A 21659-nucleotide genomic window follows, 5' to 3' on the forward strand; every position below is an offset into this window, starting at 1 on the left:
CAATGTGACTCATGCATTGTTTCAGTTTAATCTAAACCCAGCACCCTGTAGGTTTAATAATTAAAAACTTTAGGCAGCAAGCATCCATCTTGTTTGTGCCAAGCATTAAGACCCCAAGAAGCGCCACCTCTGTACAGGTGGGCATGACAGGGCATGACAGTCCACGCGCTGCCACATCATTCAGGAGGGTGTCAGATGCACCAGCCTGAGACTATCTTCCAGGTGAGAGTACTTTCTAGAGAAGGTGTGGGAACCAAAACTGGTGTCACACATTTTTTTTTTTTGGTCACATTGCATCATGATTAACCTACTGACTTCATGGGGGCTAGAAATTTGCTTGAATTCATTAGTAGACTAAATCAGTAATGCTAAATCAAAAACATAATTAGGGAGTTCCCGTCATGGCTCAGCAGAAGTGAATCCGACTAGTATCCATGAGGATGCAGGTTCGATCCCTGGCCTCACTCAGTGGGTTAAGGATCCAGCATTGCTGTGAGCTGTGGTGTAGGTTGCACATGTGGCTCAGATCTGGCAGTGCTGTGGCTGTGGCCAGCAGCTACAGCTCCGATTTGACCCCTAGCCTGGGAACCCCCATCTGCCGTGGGTGCAGCCCTAAAAAGTTGAAAAAAAAAAAAAGAATTAAACTTCAAAAGAAAAATTAAACAGTTTAGCATACTCCTGTATAGCTTGTTACAAGAGTGCTTTTCATAGTTACCAAGAAATAATCTGTTTTTCATCAGATCATCATCTCCTGAACCAAGACTTCAGGTCACATATGAGATAAATGAAGATCCTTCATGTTACCTAAGGTAATATGATTTAGTACTTAAGTTGGTAAAATACTTCCAGAACTGCCACCACAAAAAGGTCACAGGTCTAATAGTTCTCTGAAAATCCTCTGGTTCCTCCAACCCTCCTGGTGGGGTCTGTGGTACCTACTTTTCATCTGTAAACTTCTCAGGTGTAAAGTCCGCCTGCCTCTCGGTCTCGTAGGGTCGATATTCCCTGTAGGATCTCCGCTCTGCTCTATCAAGCGCCACCTCTGTGCCGCGGCTATCACTCCATCCTTGCTGCTCCCCTCTTCTGGGAGTTCGCTTCTGGCCTGCCAGAGACAGAAAAATCAAAGGGGAGGCTGAGAACACAATGTCTGCAGCAGTATGTTATCACAGGTACTTTCAAATTTCACTCTCTGGGAGTTCTCATCATGGCTCAGTGGTTAACGAGTCCGACTAAGAACCATGAGGTTTCGGGTTTGATCCCTGGCCTCACTCAGTGGGTTAAAGATCCAGCGTTGCCGTGAGCTGTGGTGTAGGTCACAGATGTGGCTCGGATCTGGCGAGGCTGTGGCTGTGGTGTAAACAGGTGGCTTCAGCTCCGATTGGACCCCTAGCCTGGGAACCTCCATATGCCGTGGGTGAGGCCCTAGAAAAGACAAAAAAATAAATAAATAAATAAATAAAATATATATATATATATATATATATATATATTCACTTTTCTAGACATCGTGTCATAGGAAAATTCAGGAAGTTTAGACAAGTTCAGAGGAGAAAAAAATTTGCTGATACTACCATGCTCAGAGCCGTCCACTTTTTAATAAAACCTTAACATTACTGTTGAATCATACGCCACTTTCCCTTATGTTCTAGAAAGTATGATAAATTATACCAACTAACCTACAATTAAAGGGATCTCACAATGACTGTGACAGCTATGCGACAGTCCATCCATCCTACATTTCACAACAGCTGCTTTATCAAAACACAGTAGTTAAGCTCCATCCAGAAAATTACCGGATAATCTGTATTTCAGATTGTATTTAGAGAATCCCAACTACAGTTTACCACTGGCAAATAAAGTTTTTATTTTTAAATAGTTTGCACCGTTATATCTTTTTCTTTCTTTTTTTTTTTTGTCTTTTGTCTTTTTTGTTGTTGTTGTTGTTGTTATTGTTTCTATTTCTTGGGCCGCTCCCGCGGCATATGGAGGTTCCCAGGCTAGGGGTTGAATCGGAGCTGTAGCCACCGGCCTACGCCAGAGCCACAGCAACGCGGGATCCGAGCCGCGTCTGCAACCCACACCACAGCTCACGGCAACGCCGGATCGTTAACCTACTGAGCAAGGGCAGGGATCGAACCCGCAACCTCATGGTTCCTAGTCGGATTTGTTAACCACTGCGCCACGACGGGAACTCCATATCTTTTTCTTTTTTTGTTGTTTTCTGTTTTTTTTTTTTTTTTTTTTTTTTTTTTGGAGGGGACACCCGGATATATCTTTTTCATTTGAACAGATGTTCCTCCTCTTTGATGGGATTTATGCACTTGTGATTATTTTTTATGATCACAATTCTCAAATAAGAAGCCAAGGCTGGTATTTGCCAACTCATGCAAGGGCCGGTCATGCTTGAAAGGGTATCTCCTGTCCATGGGGAGGCAGCACTGAGCAAGGCTGGGGCTGGGGCCACTCCAGTCTTCTCTGTCCTCTCTGCTCCTCTCAATTTCAATGCTTTAAAATATTTAAGCAGGGTCTGTCACAAAGGCATTTAATATTTGGTAAACATACTGTGTAGAACTTTGTCACTTCTTAAATCATTTCCAGAAATGTGTTTTTATCTTTTCTTTGTATATATTTAACAGGTCTCCACCTCAAAAAAATTGCAAAAATAGGCATTCCCATCGTGGCTCAGCGGAAATGACTCTGACTAGGATCCACAAGGATGCAGGTTCAATCCCTGGCCTTGCTCAGTGGGTTAAGGATCTGGCATTGCCGTGGGCTGTGATGTAGGTCGCAGATGCAGCTTGGATATGGCGTTGCGGTGGCTGTGGCGCAGGCCAGTGGCCAGCAGCTATAGCGATTCAACCCCTAGCTTGGGAACCTCCATAGACCATGGGTACGGCCCTAAAAAGACCAAAAAAAAAAAAAAAAAAAATGTAAAAACAATTTTTATTTTAGGTGCTTCACTTTTTTTTTTTCTTCCTTTTTTTGGCCTCACTCACAGTCTGTGGCTGTCCCCCAGTTAGGGGGTCCAACTTGGCCACACCAGTAACTAGAGCCACAGCAGTGACAACACTGCCTCCTTAACCCATGAGCCACCAGGGAACCCAAGTCTTCTTCCATAAGCCACTCTTCATACTGAGTGTATGCCTATAAAAATATTAAATATACCTGAATTAGTGGGTACTTTTTTTTTTTTTTTTTTTTTTTTTTGTCTTTTGTTGTTGTTGTTGCTATTTCTTGGGCCGCTCCCGCGGCATATGGAGGTTCCCAGGCTAGGGGTTGAATCGGAGCTGTAGCCACCGGCCTACACCAGAGCCACAGCAACGCGGGATCCGAGCCGCGTCTGCAACCTACACCACAGCTCACGGCAACGCCGGATCGTTAACCCACTGAGCAAGGGCAGGGACCGAACCCGCAACCTCATGGTTCCTAGTCGGATTCGTTAACCACTGCGCCACGACGGGAACTCCAGTGGGTACTTTTTAAACTGCTGGGTTCTTTTCCTACTTAGGCAGATACACATGACTCTTCAAGGAATATGTTTACATGTATTTTCCTACCTGCCCACTTACTACTTTCTATCTATACTTTATAAACTGGGCACATGTAAATTAAAATAGTTCCTGTACCTTACTGATCTCATCTTAAAGCAAAAATCCTGTCTGCAACACCACTAACACAAAACTGTGCAACTTCCTACTTGTTAGTTAACCAAGTATTTTTTTGAAATGCGAAAAGTTACACAACAGGTCTAAGTTCAATCTGAAGTTAATGTCCCATAACCCAGGAAAATGCTTCAACCTGATCTGCATCATGAAGTCACAGTCCGAGCTTGTGACATGTTTAGGATATCGGAAAGATGTGATCATAAACAGGGCATTATGCTTCTACTGCAGAACAAAACGAGAGACTGACACTCATGCCCAGCTGCCTGAGACTCCATGCCAGATGTTACTACCAGAGATCAAAATTGGAAGGCATTTGAAATGTAAGGTAGAAGATGTTATTACGAAAGTTCATTATCCAACAAACTGAACTCTTTAAGAGACCATGACATAATAGCCATCAGCGAGCACATCAACAGTAACAATGCTTTTCAATAGTTTCCCCACAATGTAAAAAGTTATTTTAATAGTTTTAAATTTCCTATCTGTAACCTGTAATTTCTAAAAAACGAAAGATCTCCACTTGGCCACAGAATTACTTAAGAAATTATTCCCACCTTCTTTCTGCTTTCTCAAGGTTATTTTTTTAATTGTTATCAATTAAATTTGGAGGTCAGCCTTCAAAACTTAAAATGACATTTGCTGCAAAGTACATGAAAACTTCTCTCAAAGCTTCTGCGTATGAATTGAAAACCATTAAATATGACTGGCTATTTATTAGAATAATTATCAATCCCCTTCCAACATTTCCTTTTCCTTGCAAAACCCAAAAACAAAGATAACAGGGGTTCAGTTTTCCGCCTCACAATTTACTATTAAGAGATCGAGACTGCAACTGAACCTAGTTTTCCTGTGCTGGATCAGCAGCTCCAAATGGATAATGCAAACACTGAATTTTACTAGCCCTTTCCAATAAAAGGCTGGACTATGCAGTCTGATTACTGATCTAACCACAAGCAGACATGAAGGGACAACATATAATAAAAATTTACAGTGAGATTTCCCCCAAAATAAAGTTGAGCTTTGACTTAGAATAGTTCTGAAAGTCCAGGAAAAGCAACGCTGTTTCAGAGGACTTCAAGAATGAATTTTTGTTCTCAGGGCTCACCCAAGGGTCTATGTATATTGTTAAATAGTGAAGGACATTAAAAATTTCCGTTTCTGTGGGAAAGATCTTACGATTTTCACATTCTTTTAAGATTAATGCTTCTGTTACATGTCAAATGTGTCTTGCCTTTGATTCTTGCCTACACTAAGAATTCACTTATAATATTCTAACTAAATTAAAACATTCTAAGTGTTGGAAAAGTATAGTCGGTATCAGTTGGGGCTACAAAAAAAACTTGAGAGAGTAACTCTCTAACCTCCATCACAAATAAACTCTGTACGGTAACTACATAAATAGAAATTAATGATCCATTTGCTCCTGAAATATCATATGCTTGACCAAGAACTAGAATTACAAAATTTTCATTCTAACTACAAAATTAACTAATGTTATTTAATATAGATCACTAAAGCCAGGTCACTTGGATCAAAAACAAATGAAAGAAAAAGTTATAAACATACTAGATTACAATGCTAAATTAATAAGTTTATTAGTTTAGTAAGATATAAATGTACTAGATCATAATACTCAATGCAGGTTGCAATCCAGTTTAAAGCATCTAAATTTAGAAAAAAAGGAAATAGTTTTGTGCGTTTATGTAAAGGCAAGCTGTTAACACTAAGAAAAATATGGGATTTTCACTTCATATATTTCTTAATTGTTTAAGATTTTAATAAAATGCATGGCATTTTTAAGAGTAAAAAGGTTAAAAAGCAATATTTTGACCGAGAACTAAATTCAGTTTTGCACTAAAGATAAAACACATATTTTCATTTGTTAAAAAAATAAAGCTTAGCCTTTCTCAATTTTCATTATTATGATAGTTATTGCAATAGATTTCAGAGAAAAAATAGAACATAATACTAAATGTACACTATATCTCGTCTCATTGTTTTAAATAGGCTCATAAATGTACTGGCCTACCAAGGGGTCTCAGGATAGCCAATAGTATTTCAAATAATTTTCTTTTTAATCTTCTCTATGATTGTCTATATAAGCTTTACTACAGTGACTTAATTTTCTGATTCTCAAGAGATATTGCCCGATTAAACTTCGCACAGATAAAGGGAAACACTACCTAGTTGCAAGACGCAAAGCCCCAACGCTGAAATCAGGAGTTGTTCACTTAGGGCTGGGCTGCACACTTTTTATCAAGCAAGGAACAAGCCAGTAAAGCCCAGTGGAATACACTGCCAAACACTGGCTCGGATGGTCTTAACACTCTTTTTTTGGGAAACCTTAGCACCAAATGCCTTCGAGTCCTAGAAGAAACAGGGGGAGTCCTGGAGACTTTGCCACTGATGCAGTTCAGGTGAGAAAGGACACTTGGGCACCCACCATCCCTGAATGCAGACAGTAGTATACCATTGCACTGGCCGTTCTGGCTAAGCAGGTTGTGGGGAACTTTGAATATTCGTGTTGAAAAAATTAAAAACGCTCTTCTTAAGGCAGTCAGAGTTAATCACAAGTTACACAACCCATCAACACTGCTTGCTGCCTTGAAAACGTACCGGACGACTGCTGGAAGCTATCCTAAGAAGGATGGGTGAAGGCACAGAACTTGGAAGGCGCCGGGGACCCCGCGGCCACCCCCGCCGCATTCCGCTGGCGGCCCTGACGTCACAGCCCGCCCCCGCGGTCACTCGGGCCTTCCCTCCATCACAGAGGATCCAGCCCCTCACCCCGGAGATCCTTCACACGTCCCGGGCTCTCGCAGCCACTCCCAAAGGGCCGGGTTGCGCCCTTCTCCATCCTCCTTAAGAGGGGCGCTCCTCTCCCCTTCCCACCACCCTTTTCTTTCTACCTCCCGATGCGAATCTTGCAGAGGTTAGGCTGGAGGATGGAGAAGGTCCCGGCTAGTTCTATATTTGAGAGCCCCAGGGCAGCGACCCCAGTGTTCGCCCCTACACCTCAACCCCAGAAATAGTCCTCAACTTTGGCCAACTTGTAAAGGCTCAGCCGCAGGGTTTTGAAACCCCCTATTCCAAGCTTGCACTCTCCCTTGCCCCCAGAAGGGACTAAAAAAGGCCAGAAGTGGCGTGACACCCCCGATTCCCGTCCTTTCCCCCACCTTCCTGGGCCACAAGGACCCTCAACTCCAGCCAACTCTTTCCAGAGCCCCTTGCTCTTTCTGAACAGGTTCCAGGGACCCCAGTCTTGCAGCGGGGGATCGTGAGGGAGCTGAGGAAGGGTGACCTCCTTGACCCCATTCTCCTTTCCCTCCTGCCCACCGCGCCCACCCCGGGCCGCCCAGGTGCCGGGCGGGGCGCACGTACCAGGCGGCTGCGGGCCGCCCCCGGGGCTGTCCGGCTGCTGTGCGCCGGGGGCCGGGAGGCTCTTGCGCTCCTTCTGGGACTCCCTCCGGCCGCCGCCCGCGCCGGGTCTGTGGCCCGAAGCCCCAGCCGGGCTCCTGCCACCGCGGTTGCCGGTCCCCGCTGCCACCGCCGCCGCCGCCTCGTCGCGCCTCTTGCGCTGCAGCTGCTGCTGGCGCCGGCGCTCGGCCTCGCGCAGGATGTCGAACGGGTCTGACTCGTCGTCCAGCAGCTGGTGGAAGCGGTTGGCCACTACGCAGCCGAAACTCTCCTGCATCACGGCGCCTGCGGCGGCCGCGGCCACAGGACTCCCCAGGGCGCCCTTCATGCCGCCGCGGCCACTGCGGGCCCGCCGAGGGCAGCCCACGCGAGCAAGTCTCAGCGAAGCCGGCGGCGAGGACCCATCCTACCCGCAGCTACTGCCCTCCCTGCCCTGCCCAGTCCCGTCCCTCCCAGCGCCCGCCCCCGCGCCGCCGCCGCCGCCCGCCCAGCCGCTACCAGACAGCCAATCAGCGCACGCGGACACGCCCCCTTTCCTAGCCGGCACGACTGGAAACCCAATCAGCGACTGGCTGCTGTCACGTCATGCGACCTCTATGCCCCGCCCCACGACTCGGCAGGGAGGGGTGGGGCCCAAGGGGCGGAGCTAGGCAGCTGGGCTATGAGGGTGGATCCTAGCCATTATTTGCGTTCTCTCTGAATTCATCATCGGCCACTCTTCTTTGAAGTTTATATATTGGTTGAGCCATTCAACAACTACACAGTGGACACTATATGTGCCAGACATTATGTTGTAGGAGATATTAGCTCCTTGTTTTCGTGGATCTTACAGTCTACAGGCAGAAAAGTGCTCTAAAAGAAAGGCCCATACTTCTCTATGATCCTATAGCAAAGGGACCTGACCTAATTAAGAAGCCTGAAAAGACTTTCCCTGGGAAATGATGGTTAAGCTGAGATCTGAAGGATGACAAGGGCCAGGAGCAAAGGCAAGTCCTGGAATCTTGAGCTGGGGTGAAGCACAACCCATTCAAACTCAGTGAACCAGTTTGCAGAGTTAGGGGAGGGCCTGACTGGTGAGGTATAGGCATGTGGTGCAAATCTGGCAGAACAAACCGTGGGTGAGTCTTCTGGAGGATTTCTTGGAGGAACATTTTTCTGGTACCTAAAAAGGGTTGGGAAGGGATCTGTCATCTTTCCACTTCTGTTTTTTGGTCCATGTTATGTGAGGGGGACATGATGCTTGGAGTTGCTGGCCCTTATTGTGACAGTGAGGGTGGCAGAGCAGAATGATGGAGAAAACCTTGTTCCTTGATGATGTGCTGCTGCTGACTTAACCACGGTCCGGAATCTACCTGCCTCAGACTTATTCTGTAAGACAGCAAATGCCATTATTGTTTAAACTAGTCTTCGTTATACTTGTTTCTTGTATCCAAAAGCATTCTGCTACAGCATCTTGCTTAGGTGGGTCATTACCAGCTTTTGCTGTCCTTTAATAGCAAATGGAAAAAGAACTCTTAATCCTAAAACTGCTGCCAGGTCTGTGTTTTACTCACTTATTCAATTTTCTGTCATTCACAAGGAGTAGGACAGGGATGATGTCTGTCGTATTCATTGCAACTTATATCCCCAGTGCTTAGCATTCTAGGTAGCTGTACAGTAGGTTCTCAGGAAATATTTGTTGAATGACTGAAGATTTTAAGGTAGCTGGTCTTCTCCTTCTTGGAGTCAGTGGAGGTTTATGATTAAAAGCCTATTTTTTTTTTTAATCTAAAAGAGGAGCAGGTGTTCAAACAAAAACTTGTAACTGATCTTCATAGTTGCACTACTCACAATAGCTAAAATGTAGAAACAACCAAAGTATATCAACTGATGAATGAATAAACAAAATATGGTGCAATAGATTAATATTTGGCCAAAAAGAGTGCCTCTTGTGGCTCAGCAGGTTAAGAACCCAACTAGAGGAGTTCCAGTTGTGGCTTGGTAAGTTAATAACCTGACTAGTTAGTATCCCTGGCTTGGTTCAGTGGATTAGGATCTGGCGTTGCCATGAGTTATGGTGTAGGTCGCAGACATGGCTCGGATCGTACATTGTTTCGGCTGTAGTGTAGGCTGGCAGCAGCTCGGATTCGACCCCTAGCCTGGGAACTCCCGTATGCTGCAGGTGCAGCCCTAAAAAGCAAAAAAAAAAAAAAAAAAAAAAAAGATTCCAACTGGTATCCATGAGGATGCTGGTTCCATTCCTGGCTTTGCTGAGTGAGTTAAGGATCCCAAAATTCCACAAGCTGCAGTGTAGTTTTCAGATGAAGCTCAGATATGGCATTGCTGTAGCTGTGGCATAGGCTGGCAGCTGTAGCTCTGGTCCAGTCCCTAACCTGGGAACTTCCATATGCCAAGGGTGAAGCCCCCCCCCCAAAAAAAAGACAAAAAGATATTTGGCCAAAAAACGGGAATGAAGTACTGATACTTGTTATAGCACAGATGAACCTTGAAATCCTTATGCTAAGTGGAAGAAGCCAGACACAAAAGGTCACATATGCTTCTATTTATATGAAATGTCCAGAATCAACAAATCTGTAGAGACAGAAAGCAGATTAGTGGTTGCCCAGGGGTTCAGAAGAAAGGGCATGAGGAGTGACTGCTTTATGGGCACGAGGATGCCTTAGAGTGATGAACATTTTCTGGAACTAAATAGTGGTGATGGTTGCACAAAATGTGAATGTGATAAGACCACTGAATTGTCAAATTGTTAAAATAGTAATTTATGTGTGTTTTGCCACATTTTTTTTGCTTTTTTTTTTTTTTTTTTTTTTTTTTTGGTCTTTTGAGGTCCACACCTGAGGCATATGGATGTTCCTGGGCTAGGGGACAAATTGGAGCTGCAGCTACCAGCTTATGTCACAGTCAAGCAACTCAGGATTTGAGCCGTGTCTGCAACCTACACCACAGCTCACGGCAATGCCAGATCCTTAACCCAGGATCTGAACCAGGGATTGAACCCTCGTCCTCATGGATACTCCTAGTCCAGTTCACAACCACTGAGTTGCAACTGGAACTCTGCCACAATTTTTTAAAAGGCATATATTTTGAGGTTAGACCATGATTTGAATCTTGATTCTACCACTAATTAACTTTGTAACCTTATTCCTTACTTTTGTGCCTCAGTTTTCTCATCTATGAAACAAGGAAAATAATGGTACCTACTTCAGAGGGTTATTGTGAGGACTGAGTTTGATAATGCATGTGAAGTCTTCATTGTCATACCTGGCACAGAGTAAATAAATCCTCAGTAAAAGTCATTTGATAGTAATTATGATACCAAACAGGAAAAAAAAAACCCTAAAAAACAAAAACAAACAAACATGGGCATAACCACATAGCTTAGAAAATAAAGAATACCAAAAAAAGCAGTGAGGTGTGTTTGCTGAATAATACCACCAGCCCTTCTGTGGCATTTACTTATGGGCCCCAGTGGGAATGCAGTGGGGTTTAACCACATACAAAATGTAAATTACCTTGAGCTAATTAATATGCAAATTCCATTAGGAATAATAAAATAAAATACACCAATGCCTTCCAGATTGACTTAAATTCGTAGAACGATCAAAGGATTTAAAAATATGTGGCTTTACTAGAGCTCCCGTCGTGGTGCAGTGGTTAACGAATCTGACTAGGAACCATGAGGTTACGGGTTCTATCCCTGGCCTTGCTCAGTGGGTTAAGGATCCGACGTTGCCGTGAGCTGTGGTGTGGGTTGCAGACTCGGCTCGGATCCCGCGTTGCTGTGTCTCTGGTGTAGGCCGGTGGCTACAGCTCTGATTAGACCCCAGCCTGGGAACCTCCATATGCCGAGGGAGCGGCTCCAGAAAAGGCAAAAAGACCAAAAAAAAAAAAAAAAAAAGTAGCCTTACTACCTTTAATTCTATGCATAGAGCAACACCTGAGTTAAGACCAAGGCAGAGGGACCAATCAGGCTAAAAAGGTGTGAGTTTTTGTGACTCATCAAAGAGTTGCATTCCATCTACTGTTTTGCTGCTGGATCCCTGCTCCCTCTTTGCTTACCTTTCTCCTCTGTAAAATTATAATCAGTCCTGTGTTCCTCACATGGTTGATGGGAAAGTAAAACCAAAGAGGTAAATTTAAAAAGATTTAAAAATTACATTATTTTACAGTTGTTTCTACTTGGATAATAATGCACGAACGAAAGTATTTTTCTTAATTCTAAGAGGGTCTCATCTGTTTTTTATGCCAGTTGAATCAATTGTGATAAGAGCAATGAAATTATGGTTCCTGGTTTAGTCGTTACAAGGTTGATAAGTGAATTTAAAATCAGTTTCCCACAGCAAATGAATAGGAGCAAATAAACAGTCTCAAATTTAAGGGTTACAGAACCATAAGTCAGTAACAACCAGGATGCTGCAGGACAACTTCTAGCAAGCAAAAATCCATTTATGATGACCAGAAATGGAGTATTTAAATCAGGAAAGGAGCTGCACCCAGCCTACTAATATTTGTATTCTTTTTATTTTTATTTTTTATTTTAGCACTGCACTCGAGGCATATGGAGGTTCCCAGGCTAGGGGTTGGATCCGAGCTGTAGTTGCTGGCCTACACCACAGCTCACAGCAACCCAGATCCTTAACCCAGTGAGCGAAGCTAGGGATCGAACCTGTGTCCTCATGGATGCTAGTCAGATTCATTTGTGCTGAACCACGATGGGAACTCCTAATATTTGTATGCTTGGCGTTATTGAGGTTGTTTCCAGCTTCCTTATGATAAGATATTACTGGCTACCACAATTGTTTATATCCTCAAAACACTTGCCAATAGAACAGTTTTTTATTCTCTCAATTAAAATGTATTCTCTGGGAGTTCCCGTCGTGGCGCAGTGGTTAACGAATCCGACTAGGAACCACGAGGTTTCGGGTTCGATCCCTGGCCTTGCTCAGTGGGTTAAGGATCCGGCGATGCCGTGAGCTGAGGTGTAGATCGCAGATGCGGCTTGGATCCTGTGTTGCTATGGCTCTGGCGTAGGCCGGTGGCTATAGCTCCGATTCGACCCCTAGCCTGGGAAACTCCATATGCCACAGGAGCAGCCCTAGAAAAGGCAAAAAGACCAAAAAAAAAAAAAAAAAAACTGGATAAAAAAAATAAATAAATAAAATGTATTCTCTACTATTAAAATATCAGTCTTGGTTGTAATTTTAATCCAGGCTGAATAATTTGGAATTTCAAACCTTTAAATTCTACATTTAGGAGTTCCCACTGTGGCTCAGCCGGTTAAGAACCCTCCTAGTATCCATGAGGATGCATGTTTGATCCCTGGCCTCACTCGATGGGTTAAGGATCTGGTGTGGCCACAGGCTGCGGCAGAGGCTCAAGATGTGGCTCAGAACCTGCTTTGCTGTGGCTGTGGTGTAGGCTGGCAGCTGCAGTTCCTATTCAACCTCTAGCCGGGGAATTTGCATATGCCATAAGTACAGCCCTAAAATGAAAAAAGAAAAAAAATTCTATATTTATTCTAGATCCTTCCAGTTGTGAGCACCAGAAAACTCACAATTAAAACAAAGTAACTTTTTTGGCTCAAGAAAAAAGTCCAAGAATGAATCACACACAGCTGGGTCAGGGATAAACCAAACCATGACCTGATTTATCCGTCTGCTCCTCGCCACCTCTTTGCTACATTTTCTTCTGTATTGGCTTCCCTATTACCAGTCTCACACTATAGGTGGTCCCAGTAGTGCCATGTTTAAAGCCTTACAGTTGCAAGCCCTGCAAAAAAAAAAAAAAGAAAGGACCTTTCTGGCAGTGTTGGTACAGGAACCCCAGAATTGAATCATTGGCCTTTCTTGGGTTGTGAGTACAGTTTTGAACCAGTTGTTATAGTGAAGGGCATTCTCTGATTCTGCCAGGCCCCATTCACCAGGTCAAGCTGGAACCAGCCCCCTGGACGCTGCAGCTCAGTGGAGGGAATGGGTTCCCGAGGAACATAAGGTTTCCAGTACCAGCAGATAGAATGGATGGCTGGGCAGGTAACAGAATTCCCCATGGGTGTTGATAAGCTCGACCATGTTATTAGACTCCACTCGCTGTGTTGGGTTATGGTGCCCTGCATTGTAATCTTTCTCCTTAGTTCTTCTCCCTAAGGCCAGAAATTGTCTCTAACTCATTTTTCTATTCCTTCCTTTCTTTCTATCTGGCCTCATTTTCAGTGTCTGGAAAAGTGCTTTTCATCCGGGAAATATTTGTTGTGTGAATGCATGAGTTTCTTCTTTGTATGCATGTGCTCCTGACAAATAATTTTGCTGCTGTTAAAGTAAAAATGAAACAAACGTATATGTATAAGTCAATTTCTTTTCTTTTTTTTTTTTTTTTTTTTGTCTTTTTAAGACCGGACCCATGGCACATGGAAGTTCCCAGGCTAGAGGTCCAATTGGAACTACAGCTGCTGGCCTACACCACAGCCCATGGCAAAGCCAGATCCTTACCCCACTGACCGAGGCCAGGGATCGAACCGCATCCTCATGTATGCGGGTTTGATTATCATTCCCCATGGTTCTTGCAGACTAGTCGGGTTTGTTATCTCGTTATTGTTGAGCCATGACGGGAACTCGTATATGTCAATAATACATTTTTTATGATCAAATGATGTGATACTCTTTCTTTTTGCTGAAAGAGTCATTATTCTACACATTTGCTAATAATTGTAGCTGGGTTTCACATAGGGCTTACTAGGTGCTTGCCATCATTCTGTTTTCTTCTCTCTCTCTCTCTCTCTTTTTTTTTTTTTTTTTGTCTTTTTGCCTTTTCTTGGGCCGCTCCCGCAGCATATGGAGGTTCCCAGGCTAGGGGTCGAATCGGAGCTGTAGCCACCGGCCTACGCCACAGCCACAGCAACGTGGGATCTGAGCCGCGTGTGCGACCCACACCACAGCTCATGGCAACGTTGGATCCTTAACCCACGGAGCAAGGGCAGGCAGGGATCGAACCTGCAACCTCATGGTTCCCAGTCAGATTCGTTAACCACTGTGCCACGATGGGAACTCCATTCTAAGTATTTTCTGTGTTTAATCCTTTCAACAATCTGAAGAGGTGGATGCTTCTACTATCCTCATTTTACAGTAAGAAAGTGGTGGAACTGGGATCATGAATGCAGACAGCCTGGCTTGAGTCTGCACTCCTAACCCAACTGTACTGCTTTCCCACTAAGCACTGAGCTAACAGCTTAGGTATGAGCAGGACACAGTGTCTTTCCTTAAAGAGCTATGCAGGCCGCAGACATTGTTCACCTAAGGCATAGTTCTCAGAGCAGACCTAAGGGGAAGCTGAGTTGGGGTCCATAACCAAGTCACTAACAGAATTACATGAGGGAGCGCTCACTGAGGCACTAGTGGGGGGAAATGGAATACTGAGACCCCTAAAATAGAATTTTGTGGGTGGAAAGCTATATTGTGTCCATGCTGAGTTTGAATTGACTGAGATTTTGAAATAGGGCTGCTCTTCTGGTTAGATTATATTTCAGAAATCTATTAAAAATAAGCACATCTCACTCTGTAAGGGTGGACCAGAAGTTGCCCATCACCCAGGAGATTTTAATTTTTTAAAATTTTAAAAAAATTTTTATTTATTTGGTTTTGGTTTTGTTTTCTTTTTAGGGCCACACATGCTGCATATGGAAGTTCCCCGGGCTAAGGATGTTTCCATTGTAGTTCAGCATGTTAAGGACCTGATGTTGTCTCTATGAGGATGCAAGTTCGATACCTAGCCTCACTCAGTGGGTTAAGGATCCTCCTTTGCTGTGACTGTGTATAATGACATGTATCCACAATCATACAGAGTAGTTTCTTTGCTCGAAAATCCTCTGTTTTCTACCTACTCATCCATCCTTCCCTTCTAAGCCTTGGCAATTGCTTATCTTTTGATTGCTCCATAGTTTTGCCTTTTCCAGAATGTCATATAGTTGTAATCACATGGTGTGAAGCCTTTTCAGGTTGGCATTTTTTTAGGTTGTTTTCCCTAAGTGCACAAATTATTTGCTTGTTTACTTCATAATTCATTAAATGGAGATAATATAAAACATATTGCTCAGCAACTTTCTTCAGGTAACACTATGTCTTGAACATATTACATATTTTCTTGTCAGTGTCTATAAAAGATAATGATAATAGTAACAATATCTACATTTATTGAAAATTAACTGTGTGCCGGGTATTGTCCTACTGCCAATGCTTCCCATGTATATTATGGGCTGAACTGTGTCCCCCAACCCCAAATTCATATGTTGAGGTCCTAAGACCTCAGAATGTGACTGTATTTGGAGACCGGGTCTTTAAAGGCGTAATTAAGTTAAAATGAGGTCATTAGGTCTGGTCCTAATCCAGTAGGACTGGTGTCCTTAGAAGAAGAAGAGATTAGGACATGACACACATGGAGGGAAGACCTTGTGGGGACAGAGGGGGAAGACGACCATCACAAGCCACAGAGAGAGGCCTCAGAAGGAACCAGTCCTATCCATGCTTTGATCTTGGACTTCTAACCTCTCTGTGTGTTGTGTAACAAACCAACAAATGTGTGTTGTGTAAGTTAGCAGACTTTGTCATGGAAGCTCTGCAAAATAAGACAATGCCAACTCATCTATTCTCATCATAACCCCAAGAGGTAGGTGTTATTATCCTTATTTTACAGGAAGAAACCAAGGCACAGGGAGGCTAAAGAACTCACCCAAGATCACCCCCTATACCATCAGGATAGGCTAAGATGTTTTGTGGTAGTAAGTAATTCCCAAATCTTAGAGATTTAACACAACAAAGATTTTGTTCTCACTCATACTTCAAGTCCAAGCCTTTAGGGTAAGGTACTTGTTCTTCATAGGTACTGAGGGGCCCAGGCAAATGGATCCTCCATCTCAACACATGTTTCCACAGTCCCAGAGGTGAGAGAAGGGTATGAGATGAATTCCACCTTGGCTTCTAGTGCTTCTGTCTGTTCATCCCTTCCACCTGCACTTCTTCCACAAAGGCAAGTCAGAAGGCCATACCTCTCTTCAAAGGGGGTGAGGAAGCACAACCCTGCAATGTGTCCAGAAAGACATGAGAACCAGAATATTGACAAATAGTGTCATAACAACCTCAACCACATGGGCTGGACAAACCTGAGCAAACTCTAAAGCCTGTACTCCTCACATGCATTCCAAAATATAGATAGGGTAGTGTGTGCTGAGGAATTAACTTTACCTGCAGAGGGGTCTGGCCTCTGACCTGCTGGGAGATGCTCCCTGGAGCGTCCAGCCTGATATGAGTATCTTTGTTTGCCTGGGGGCTTTGCCTAGCAGACAGTCTCATAATGTGATGGATGATGAGGTGCATTGGACAGGCCATGTTGCTTCTGATCTTCAGAGAAGCTGCAGAGGAGAGGTCAACCACACAAGTAGTATAAGATCAAGTCCCAGTAAGACTGGACACCAAAGCCTCACGTGAGCTTCCTGGGATGACAGTATTCCATGTGTGCTGCCACATATTGATGCTAGAAGGATGACCTATTTCGGGGATATGAAAGCTTCACCTTTGGACCTGCTCCCCCACCCTCACCCCAGGTTCTGTTCTATGTGTCTCTTCCTTTGGCTGGTTGTAATTTGTATCCTTTCACTATAATAAAACTGTAGTAATAAATGTTGCAGTTCCCTGAGTTCTGTGAGTCATTCTCATGAATTATCAAACCTGAATGTGGTTGTGAGAACCTCCCAGTCATAGCTGGTGTTTTGTGGCTGGTGTCTGCAGTCTTGTGGGGACTGACTTTGCACTTTGGTGAACACATTGCTGTTGGTATCAGAGTTGGGCAGACGTGACAGTCTGGAAGATGCCCTGAAACTTCTTAAATTTGGGCTAACTCCTTTGCATGTAGAACCCACACTTTCTTGACCAAACCCCAGATTTCCTCCCCATTTTTTTCCCACCATCTCCTCTACCCTCTCATGTTGCTCCTTAAAATATTGTGTTCCCCACACACCCCTGCTTTCTTCATGCCTCAGCAACCTCACATGTGCTATTTCCTCCACCTAACCTGCCCTACCAGAGCTGCTCAGGGAGACCATTCATCATGCAAAATTTAGCTTTGAAGTCTCCTTTCTTTCAAGCTTGTTCTCTCCTCTACCAGAAAGTGTTGGTCATTCTTGTTTCTGTGATTGCACATCACTTTGTATCACCATGTCTTATAGCCTTTCTGTTTGGTTATCTAACAAAAGTAAACCCACATAATGATAAAACGAGATGAGAAGGTGTTATAACTTGGTCTCTAAAGATGACTGTTGATGAACGTAACTTCCCAGTACTCATGTATTTGTGCAGCCCCCTCTCTCATTGCGTCGGTACTGGCTGTGACTGTTAAAGAACAGAATAAACTGGAAATGGTGTTGTGCCAATTCTGGGCCCAGACTTTAAGAGAAGAATGGCATCTTCCATTTCCTTCTTAGAAGTCTCCTTCTTGAAACCTAACTGCCATGCTGTGAGGAAGCGCAAGTAGCCATGCGGAAAGAGGAGAACCCTTAAGACTAGATGGGGAAGGAGAAACACTCAGCCATTCCCACATCACCGGCAAGCTTCCAGGTGACTTTAACTTTACCTGCTACATGACTGCAACTGCCTGAGATACATCAAGCAAGATGTATCAGAACTGCCCAACTGAGTTCCATCAACCCACAGAATCATAAGATAATAACACGGCTGTTGTTTTCAGTCATTGAGTTTTGAGCTTGGAGATTGTTAAGAAACCAAATAGCCTAGATATTTCTGTAGCATGGAGAAAATATAAGAAACAGGTAGATAAACATCCTGAACCGAAGTGTGATTTCTGTAACACAAAGCGCAATTCAGCTCAATGAATGTCCACAGAAAAAGACATCTTTTCTGATTGTTTTCCCTGGTGAAATACAGTTTTCAAGAGCCTCATGATGTGTAGCTTAAGTAAGCTATTTAGTGAAACATGCAGTTTACTAAAAAACAAAGACTAGGGCATTTTTGCTGTTGTACAGTGGGTTAACGATCCAGTTTTTCTCTGTGGAGGGGCTGGTTGGATCCCCTGGCCTCACCTAAGGGATTAAGGATCTAGCGTTGCTCCAGCTGTGGCATAGGTTGCAGCTCCAGCTCAGATTAGATCCCTGGCCCAGGAATTTCCATAAGGCACGGATGCAGCCAAAAAAGGAAAACAAAACAAAGACTTATGAGAGTATCTATGTGGTGAAGACACGAAGATAAAAATAGATGAATAAAATAGATAAATAATAAAATGATCAGTGCTTTCTTTTTTAATATTTGACATTGTTCAAGCAATAAGCATAGTAGGTCTTACTACTTATTAGAAAAGTTATATTAAATAAAACAGTCATGCAAATACAAGACACTTCACATTAATTCTCCGACCTTGGAGAAAAACTTGAGTTTTGGAGGTTCTCTATGAATCATTTAAGGATGAGAGAATTAGTTCTCTCTGCTACATATTTAAGAATGACAGAGGGAGTTCTGTCGTGGTGCAGCAGAAATTAATCAGACTAGTATCCATGAGGATGAGGGTTTGATCCCTGGCCTCACTCAGTGGGTCAGGGATCCAACATTGCTGTGAGCTGTGGTGAAGTTTGCAGATGCAGCTCAGATCCCATTGCTGTGACTGCGGCCGGCAACTGTAGCTCAGATTCAACCCCAAGCCTGGGAACTTCCATATGCTGCAAGTGCAGCTCTAAAAAGCAAGCAAAAAAAAAAAAAAAAAAAAAAAGAATGGATAAAGAAGATATGGTATGCATATGCAATGGAATACTACTCTGTCATGAAAGATGAATGAGATTTTGGCATTTGCAACAACATGGATGGATTCAGAAGGTAGGCAAAGTAAAAGAAGTCAGGCAAAGTAAAAGAAGTCAGACAAAGAAAGACGTAATTTATGAAATATGGTACATCAACTAACTTCAATTAAAATTTTTCAAAAAGAGGAGTTCCTTGGTGGCTTAGCAGGTTAAGGATCTGGCTGTGGATTAGTGCTGTGGTTCTGGTCACTGCTGCAGTGTGTGTTCAATCCCTGGCTCCAGAAATTCTGCATGCTGTGGGTGTGGCCAAATTTTTTTTTTTTTTAAAAGAAGGACATAGAGAATTTTCATTCCTGCCCCCATGACCTTTCTTTTTGGAATGGTTTCTCCAATATGATTCTCTCTTTAAATTCTTTTATATCCCAGCTCTGCTATCTGCTTGTCAGAGAGACCTTCCCTGACCAGCCCATTTAAAGCCCCATTTCCCACTTTATCTTCCTCCACTGCATTTTCTTGGTGATATTTGTTTGTTTGTTGTCTGTCTTCCTCCACTAGAGCGAGAGCTCTGAGAACAGAAATTTTGTTTCATCCACGGCTCCATGGCTGAGACCAGGGATTGACACATAACTGGCACTCAATAAATATTTGGTGAATGAATGCGGGTGGAATAGAAGTGCTAAGCAATACAGGGTACTTGATTCCTTTGCTTAGCAGCACATTATTTCTGCCATTGCAGTAAGTCTTTTAAAGTGGCTGGGTTTCCCAAGTTATTATATAAAAGTTATTATATAATTACCCTCTTAAGCCTGAGTGAGCATTTAGGAGCACAATCTCTAAATTGTTTTGCTCATATAACATTGTCACTGACATTATCATTTAGGAAATATTGTGCTGGGGCCTACGATTAAAACACAGCCTGGGAGAAGCCAGGTTGTGATAAGCGCTATGGCATAAAGGGAAGAGGAGAGGACTTGGTGCCAGTCCTACCCCTGCCTCATGCCAGCCAAATGGCCCTGGCAAAGCCATTTAATCTCTTTGGAAGTTGATCTTCAGCTGTAAAATGCAGATACCCTGCTAAGTCTATCTAATAGGGGTATTGTGAGAGTCAAATAAGAAAGCGCTGTGGATGCCTTAAAAGCATCATGAAAATGGAAAGTGTTAGCATTAGGTCAAAGTGATAATCAGTCATCTACCATGTCTCTACTCTGGGAGAAATCTACCTCTAAGCTCACGGAGAGGCTTTCCCTTGAGTTGGAGGGATGGGGGCAGTATGCACCTTAGAAATGTGCTCATCTAACTAATAATGCAATCAGTAGTTATTGATCATTTCTAAAATGTGCCTTGGATACAAATACAATTTTGAAAAGAATTAGCTGACTCAAATTATACCTTGACATGTTAATTTTTTTTTTTTTTGTCTTTTGTATTTTTAGGGCCGCACCCAGGGCATATGGAGGTTCCCAGGCTAGGGGTCCAATCGAAGCTACAGCTACCAGCCTATGCCACAGCCACAGCAACGCCAGATTCGAGCTGTGTCTGTGACCTACACCACAGCTCACGGCCACGCTGGATCTTTAACTCGCTGAGCGAGGCCAGGGGTCGGACCCACAACCTCATGGTTCCTAGTCGGATTCGTTTCTGCTACACCACAACGGAAACTCTGACATATTAATTTATATCAAGAAAGATGACTGAGCCACAAACCCCATATAGTAGACACTTATCAGTTAGAGACCACCCCTCTGTACACATGCACATATGCATGTGTGTTTGTGTCCTTTTGGGGCCTCATTATTTTGTCAATAAATACTGCTTTTTTATTTTTTTGATACTGCTTTTTAAAAAGTTGTATAAGAAATACATGAGCATTTCCACTGAAAAAGAAACATAACGAGAAAAACAAGAACATCTCTTTTCATTCCTTTACTCACAATATTAGGTTTCTCTTAAAACACACTTGTAATTAATACCAACAGGAGTTCCTCTTGTGGTGAAGTAGAAACAAATCCGACTAGTAATCATGAGGTTGTGGGTTCAATCCCTGGCCTCGCTTAACTGGGTTAAGGATCTGGTGTTGTGGTGAGCTGTGGTGTAGGCTGCAGATGTGGCTTGGTCCCTGTGTTGCTGTGGCTGTGGTGTAGGCCGATGGCTGTACCTCCAATTTGACCCCTAGCCTGGGAACTCCCATATGCCCTGGGTGTGGCCCTAAAAAAGCAAACAAAACAAAACAAAAATACTATCAATGAAGGCGAATAACCATTGAGACAAGAAATCTTTAAAAACCATTTGAGACTACTTTGTAGACTTCTGTGCAAATGTCTGAAAACCTAAAGCAAATTGATAATGTCCTAGGGAAATTCAGATTAGCAAAATTGAACCCATTAGAATTAGAAAGCTTAAAGAGACCGATTTCCACAAAAGAAAGAAAATTATTAAATGACTACCCGCAAGAAAAAGCCCAAAGCCTGGGTGATTTCAGTTAAAGTCTACCAAACCATTTATCTAAAGCATTAAAAAGATCTGCCTCATTTCTTCTATAAAGCAAGTATAACACTGATATCTAAACTAGATAGGGTACAAAGAAAGAAAACTTTGAAAATGAAAATTCTAACCAAGATATTAGCAAAAATAATTCAATAGCACATTAAGAAAATAATACATGATGACCAAGTGGATTATTTTTGAGATAAGCAAATCTTGCTTAATATTTAGAAATCAATTAATGAGTTCCCGTGGCACAGTGGAAACGAATCCAACTAGGAACCATGAGGTTGCAGGTTTGATCCCTG

At 43.2% G+C, this 21659-nt stretch overlaps 1 protein-coding gene across 1 annotated transcript in view; it reads right to left on the minus strand.

Moving 5' to 3' along the window:
• Positions 1-7501, minus strand: part of HABP4 (hyaluronan binding protein 4) — a 36743-nt gene extending 29242 nt beyond the window's left edge. The window contains 2 exon segments of the mRNA NM_001244681.1: positions 940-1102; positions 7047-7501. Coding sequence (NP_001231610.1) covers positions 940-1102; positions 7047-7410 — 527 coding nt within the window. The 5' untranslated portion in view covers positions 7411-7501.
• Between the last annotated feature and the right edge of the window lie 14158 nt (positions 7502-21659).

Source organism: Sus scrofa, chromosome 10 (assembly GCF_054392235.1).
Source record: "Sus scrofa isolate SSC_HxYL_T2T_F1_AM1 chromosome 10, Sscrofa_HxYL_maternal_Yorkshire_Landrace_v2.0, whole genome shotgun sequence".
Taxonomy (NCBI): domain Eukaryota; kingdom Metazoa; phylum Chordata; class Mammalia; order Artiodactyla; family Suidae; genus Sus; species Sus scrofa.